The sequence below is a fragment of the Octopus sinensis genome, unplaced genomic scaffold, assembly GCF_006345805.1.
Source record: "Octopus sinensis unplaced genomic scaffold, ASM634580v1 Contig20285, whole genome shotgun sequence".
NCBI lineage: Eukaryota > Metazoa > Mollusca > Cephalopoda > Octopoda > Octopodidae > Octopus > Octopus sinensis.
The window spans coordinates 78076-85797 of NW_021837025.1; the positions used below are offsets into that span (position 1 = coordinate 78076).

Here is a 7722-nt window from a genome sequence, read left to right on the forward strand (position 1 = left end):
CCACGCCGCGGAAATATTATACCCCGGGACTCTCCTCTGTGTGGGTCCTCCTACAGAAAAGAACTTTTTCTACGATTTTTTCATTCCCGATGAAAAGTATGCCAAATAATCATTTTAGAACAAATGGGGAGACTTTCTCTAAAAGGACGTTCGACGAGTCCGCAATTCGGGAGATCAAGTCAATAATTAACCAAATTTCTCAACGGGCCTTCCCGTTCGAGCGAATGGTGGCCGACAGAGAAGAAATAAAGGAATTATTCAAGGTTTGGCCCTTTTAAGCTTCAATTTGCAGTACAACCAGTTTAAATTGGAGATAATCAGTGATAAACCTGAAGAGAACACATTTTCCGTGTATCGTTGTGGAGGATTGGTGGATTTATGCAGAGGTCCCCACGTGAGGGACACGGGAAGGATAATCCACTGCATGATTACTAATGTGACGGGCTTGTTAATGGTAGTGTTCTTCTACCTTCTGGAAAGGCCTGTCCTCCAACCCAAGTCTCCAAAGACTCTACGGAATTGCCTTTCCTACGGAGGAAGGCCTGTCCAATTACATCGAAGCCCAGGAACGAGCTGTAAAATACGATCATAGGAATATTGGAAAGGTTTTTGGAGTATTTTATCCGTCAGCAACAAGAATTGTTTTTTTTCCACCAACTGACCCCTGGGTCGGCCTTCTTCCTGCCGAAAGGGGGGATTATATATACTCGGTTAGTCAAATTCATGCAGGGGGAGTACGCGAAGAGGGGATTCCGGGAAGTAGTGTCCCCGAATGTGTACAGCAGTAAGTTGTGGGAGACGTCCGGTCATTGGCAGCACTATTCGGTGGTGTGGATTGTCACATTGATAGGATAATATGTTTAAATTCACTTGTGATGACACTCAGTTCGGTCTCAAGCCAATGAACTGTCCTGGCCACTGGTATTGGAGTGTGTCTTATGTGTAGTCTCATGTTTAATTTCAGAACTCGTTCTTACCGAGAACTGCCTTTGAGATTGGCTGAGTTTGGAGTTTTGCACAGAAACGAGATTTCGGGGGCACTTTCTGGGCTGACGAGAGTGAGGAGATTCCAACAAGACGACGCCCACATTTTCTGCGAGTATTCCCAACTGGAGAGTGAGATCTCTGCTTGTCTCGAGTTCGCCATGTTCGTTTACAGCAAACTGGGATTCAAAAAATTCGAGTTGTTTCTCTCCACTCGCCCTGATGACTATTTGGGGGATCTGCACGTGTGGGAGGACGCCGAAGCAGTAATCGTATTTTGTTAGGTCATAGCAACTCACGAGGGCTCTTAATAGGTCAGGGTTTGACTTCAAGGTCAATCCGAAGGACGGAGCCTTCTACGGTCCCAAGATTGATATTTGCATGTTCGACGTGATGGGGCGATCTCATCAATGTGGGACAATTCAGTTGGACTTTAATTTGCCCAGTCGGTTCAACCTTCTCTACACATCGTTGGTGTGTTGTGGTTATTTCCAGAGACCAACAAACGGAGAAAAGACCAGTGATGATCCACAGAGCAATTCTCGGTTCACTTGAGAGGATGATTGCTATTTTGTGTGAGAACTGTTTGGGGAAATGGTTTGAGTGTTCATTCCATGTTCAGGCCGTTCTGGTTATCCCCATTCCAGTGCATTGTCATGAGTGTCGCCTCCGTGGCCAATGACTATGCTTATGAAGTGACTGACATATTGGAAAGGAATGGATATTGCTGTGACGTGGATGACGACAGCACTACTACTTTGTCTAAGAAAATTAAAAATGCGTATCCTAAATATAATTTTATTCTTGGTACTATCAACTGATGTATTGTAGTTGTGGGGGCTAAGGAGGTCGAGAAGAGAATGGTTAGTCTTCGAGCACGTGATGTAGATGAAGCTAACAAAAATCAGGAGTTGCTTACGATCGCGGATCTCCTTGATAAGTTTAGTCAACTATTGTGAACTTGTTTTTGACGGTTTCACTTTTGGTTTTATCAATTGATATTTTGTTGTATGACTATCCATGTAGCGAGATTACAAATGATTGAATTTGAACGAATTTAAAAAATAAACTTTTTTTTGATATATTTAAGTAATGTAAACTTGTTCAGTTTTTTTTGGTTTTGAACTTTCGATTTCATAAAAAAAGCGCATAAATATATGTTTCTCAGAAAAACTAAAAATGTAAAATACTTTATTCCATGTTGAGAATAAATTTGAGACATATTCGTAATATTTTCTCATTGTAAATTAATAAGAAAAAGCATGTTCAGTTTTTATTTTTGTGGCGGTTATCAGAGGGTGGCGGATATGAGAGACTTTATTGTATGACTAATATAAGTCACTTTGAAGAAATATGAGTAATACATTATTGAAAATTTTTTGTTGAATACTTCATGGACTGATAAATCCATTTTAATTCTCTAACAGAGCAGCACTAACATTTAAAATATATCATGACTGAGGGTTTTAAATGAATCCAAACTGCAAAAATTTTGCCACATCCTTTAACTCAGGACCACCTCAACATTAGCGCTCGAGATTTCTGAGAGCAAAGTAATAGATAGCAGTTTTATAGACACAGGCTGTCTTACCCATATTATAGATAAATTGACTAACTGACCCATTTAGGTAAGTAGTGATTGATTCGAAAACGTGAGATTAAGTAAACAAAAACAGAATTTTAAATGAAACCTAAAAACATTTTATGATATCATAACATCTAAGTTAAGCAATTAAAGGTGAGTGACCGATTTATGGTCTCAGTATTCACCTCTGATTTGAAGATAAGTGATGGTTCTTGTAAATTAAAAGTGGTTCTATGCTCGACAAAAAATTTTTTGTATACAATTTTAATCAATCTTATTTCTAAACATAAAGGAATAGAATTAGAGACACAGTAAAAGATTGAAAATATTATTTCGTCAGATGGCCCCTGCAATAATCACAAATCATAATTCCAGGATAAAAATCATCATTCGAATTAAAATAATAATTAAAATATATGCCGACACACACCACAAAAAAACTAACAAACGTGTTTAATTTATTAAAATTATTGATATCAATTTCAAAAATTTCGTTATCTGAATTATTAAAAATATAGATTTGGCCTGGTCTGTATGAAAAAAGATTCAACATCGACTGATTTATATGTTTTCATTTATCCGTGTAATTTACGTATTCTCAATCCATGTTTCTTTTTGAATTTATTCAAGAATTCATTAGAATTTTTAAAATTACTTGATTGTAATTTATCCGCAAATAATACTTCCTATGTAGATATTGAATCATCATTTACAAAACCACCTAAAAATTGATTTTTCGGAAACTAACTTTATACCCTATCATTTATTCAATCAACTTCTCTTCAAGCTTTAAAAACTTCGGTTTATGCCCAGTTTTAAAAGAAGCTTGATAATTTTTGAATCTTTTAACGAGACGGATATTAAAGTCTATCGGACATTTTTGTCTACGACAAACTTCGGAACATCATTACGCTCATCGAAATTGGAATTACTTCTCAACAAGCTTTGAAGCATGCGGAAGTCGAGAAACTGCATAAATAAGATCTCTTGGCAAGTGAAATGAAGTTAATCCACGATACACATATGAACGTTATACCGCTTGTTCTCATATGGGATAGATTAGTATCTAAATTTTACAAACATCACCAAAAATCTCTAAAAGTCGAAGATTCAACTTGTTCCAGTGTCCAGACGATCATGATTAAAGACATTAGAGAGTATGCGTCCGAACACAAACTTTCAGCTACGGCGGCAAATCACGTAACAAGTATTTCAATAAATGTCGGGGCAATCGTTCTTGTTCAGGCGGAATTTTTTTAATCTTAATTTTTAAAAACTTTTCTTTTGATAATCCATTAAAAACCACTGTAAAGTGTTCTAATTATTGATTTTTAATCAAATTTCTGAATTCAAAGTGAAAATTTCCTAAAAGCAAACTAAAAAAGATGTAGTTATTTGCATGGATAATGAGAGTTTAAAAAATTTTCAGAGTATCGTGGAGAGGTGTAATAAAACTTTGGCAAAAATTCTTTAATGCTGATAGAGTGAGGAATCAAGTAAAAACTGGATCCAATTTATTAGACGATTCATTCATAACATAACTATTCATTTTTTATAAACAAAATACCATTTAAAAAACTAAGAAAAATTTTTGATATAAACACCGTCATTCATAAATATAACAGTTTTTCGATTTTTTATATTTCCACAAAGCGAGAGGTTAGATAAGTTTTGTCCGCTATCGTCTGAGGATTTGGATTTAGAAAATAATTTAGATGTTTCAGATAAATTTTGTAGCAAGTACGCTAGAAAACTTGGATCACAGTGCTTTTGTACTGAATATTTTTCTGGGTACAAAAGTGCGAGCCGAAGCACCCCGAACAATCTCTACGTTTGTTAACAAATCTATTTCTCTCTGAACATAAATGATTTATTCTTAATTTTTGCTTGATATGTTAGCTTGTTATGCGAGCGACCCAGCTTTAATTCCAGACAGACGCATGTTTGTTTAAAGAGTTCTTTTAATTATTTATGTGACCAGAAATCTCGTCCAAAAAGAAGTTTCGAATAGATGGGATATGTGTCCATTATTAGTATGTTGATACATTATTATTATTATTAAAACCAAGATCACCTTCCAAAACATAGAACTAATTAATCAGGTGATCCCGGCTTCTCTGAAGAGGGTCTTCATCTTTGCCCGGTGCTCCTCCTTAGTCCCGACACAATTTCTATGAGGGCGTGGTGGTGGAGTTTTAGGGCCAGTATGTTTGTACATCGGACGTTTTCAATAAAATGAATCGTATTTAAAAATTTCATTTGTCTGAATTACTTTCCGATCACAAAACGACATTTCCAGTTGGCTAAGCGTTTTTTCTTTCTCGATTCATGTACTTTAAGTTTCTTTTCTATAATTTTGATTTCGTCCTGATCACAAACAAGTTTTATGAAAATTTGAATAAGCCTTATAGCTTTTCTTTCCTGGATAGGCAATATCTAAAATATCATTCTTGTTGTAGAAGGAATGAGTTGAGGTATTCCTTTATTACTCCACCGACAACACTTTCTCAAAAGTTGATATGGAATTTTCTAGGAATTTCCCTTAATTGCTGAATTTTAAAATAAAGTTTATTCAAGCATTCTCTGAAAAAATTTTTAGTCCCTGTTCGATATGGAAAGTTAGTTTCTTTGAATTTGTACTTACCAATGACTTGACTTAGTTGAATTAATCTTTTCGTTAAAAACTCGAGTTATTATAGGCCACCCTTAAAGTGAACTTAGTTTTGTAGACATCAAAACTTTAACCGCCAACTGAAAATGTCGTCCTGTGGTCGGATAGTAATTTGGATAAATGATATTTTTAAAAAAGGAAATTTTGTATTTTATGTGATTCTTGCTCTAAATACTACATTAAAATGAATCAAGGTTGCCTGAGCCGTTTTAAACTGGTTTGTGCTTGTTGCATGAAAGTTAAAAAAATTTTAGAACTATTACTTCATTTATTCCTTATTTACTAATACCTACACTGAGACAATTCAATCTGACGCATCTTTCCAAATACCGCTGCCTCCTTTGTTGGGGAAAACCTTGCTTTTAGAAAAATATTTTTGCCATCCCTATAAAATACGATGATTTTAAATGAAATAAACCCCCTACTGGGAAAAAAATGCTATATTATCATAAAAGATTCATTCATTAGTAGGTCGATGATTTTTAATCAAATAAACCCCCGTCTAAAAAAGAAAAGAGAAGGAATCCTAGCTCAAGGCTTCTCAACCTCCAAAGGGACAATTGGATACAACGGTTCGTGCACAGTGCTTTGAAAAAGCTTTGGAATATGACTGTCGGGGAAAAAAACATCGGAGGAAGTCTAATTGATTCGGATATTGTGGAAGATGCGATTTTGAAGAGTTTCTGAGGCGATAATAGTAGTGATAAAGAGGACGCAGCAAACTGGAACATTTGAAAGATCAACAAGTTATAAACAATGCGGAATGTGCATCCATAATTCTGCTAAATGTCATTGAGCAAGAGATTCCGGAAAATGTACTTGATCTATCAAGGAAAATAACATGATTTTGATGCGAAAAAACAAAAACTCGATTAAAATTAACTGATTTTTTATTACAAAATAAAAATTGAGACCTAAATTTAAGGGAAACCCTCTTTTTGGGGAAAAATCTAAAAATTGGGGAAAATTTTCCCCAATTCGGGGTCGCACTGTATCAATATTTATTCAAATCTGATGGACTTTCTAAAACAACCCGAAAATCCCCTTTTTGTTTAAAACCTTTCAAAAATCCAAGTCCTAGATCAGACCTAAACTCGTGGCTGAAACCCGTCTAGTGCATTAATCGCCTAATTTTATTAGTTTAAATAAACAGTTCCAGGAAATGATTACACGACTTCCTGCCAGTAAGAAAAATCGTTTATTATAATTATCCATTGCTGTCTAAATTAGTCAACTCAGAATATCCTCTTGGCCAACTCCTCGGCAGAAGCACGTGCGCGGGTGGCGACACTCAACTTGAGCTCACTCAACTCCTTGTCGAGGTCAGTCATGAAGAAGACAATAAAGTTAACAATCTCGTTCACATTCATGTCTCGGCAGTGCTGACTGGTGACGAGGAAGGACAGGTCGTAGTCCTACCAATGACCCCCCAATACACCTCTATCGCCTTCTTCCGCAGAATTTGAAACTCCACTGCCCGCAGAGTGTAGAAACGAGCAAACTTGGAGGCCAACACGAATTCGATCTCGTCGGACTAGGAAATGTAACGTGTTTGTACTTTTCTGATTTTGAGGCTTATTCGGACAGAGTTAATGGAGGGTTCAATCAGAATCCTCTCCTTATCATTCCGTGAGATTATCAGAGGAGTCATTAGTAGTTCTTTTGAGTTCCTGTCCTCTATTTCTGGCTTGTTGTGTCTCTCCACCACTTGTGAGTCAAAGTTCTGCAGACATAACACAGCCTTCAATGTTAGCCGAACTGCATCATAGTATAACTTCGCTGAGGTTGCCTAGACCTTATATTTTGAGTAAATTTATGGTATTAAAAATGAGTACAAAAAACCATTTAAGCTGATCAGTAATAATCTATTCTTTAATTTGAATTAATTTTTTATTATATTAAAAAGAAAAATATTTATTAAAATAAATTAATAAAAGTTTTATGAAAATAATCCAATTCATTCATAAAGTCATTACGATAAATTATACAATTTCTTTTCATCGAAAAGCAGTTTGAGTTGTTTGAGGCACTTTGAATTTCTATCGAGTTTTTTTATTCTTTAAGAGATAAACTCCTTCATGGGGAATTTCATATTATATATATTTTTGTAAGTTAATGTATTAGACCACGTTTTAGCTACGCGTTCAGGTCTGACTTGAGGTACAGGACTTGTAGTTTTGAAAGATTCCAACATGAATATCAACAGTGATGAGACTGAATATTTGTGGAAAATCAGACTGTAAATCCCTTTTAGAGTAAACAGATACTCGTGCTGGTGTCAAAAATGAAGAAACAGTTACAGTTCTTTCATGTACAAATTGGATAGAAAATGATAATCAGAACAAGCCTCTGGTAATCAGAACAAGTCTCCGCATTGTTTGAAAATTTTCAAAATACATTAATGACCAACGTACAGATGACGTTTAAAAATGTAATAATATAAATGAGGAAAATATTTCCACAATAGTGCCACAAGTAATAT

At 35.4% G+C, this 7722-nt stretch overlaps 1 protein-coding gene and 1 pseudogene across 1 annotated transcript; one reads left to right on the plus strand and one right to left on the minus strand.

Annotated features, from left to right (window-relative positions):
* Positions 1-636: 636 nt before the first annotated feature.
* LOC118762068 (threonine--tRNA ligase 1, cytoplasmic-like) lies at positions 637-1539 on the plus strand. The gene is given in 2 exon segments (XM_036500315.1): positions 637-1253; positions 1255-1539. Coding segments are annotated over 2 exon segments (600 nt in total). The 5' UTR covers positions 637-938.
* Positions 1540-6457: 4918 nt separating this feature from the next.
* Positions 6458-7098, minus strand: LOC115232302 (annotated as a pseudogene).
* Positions 7099-7722: the final 624 nt, after the last annotated feature.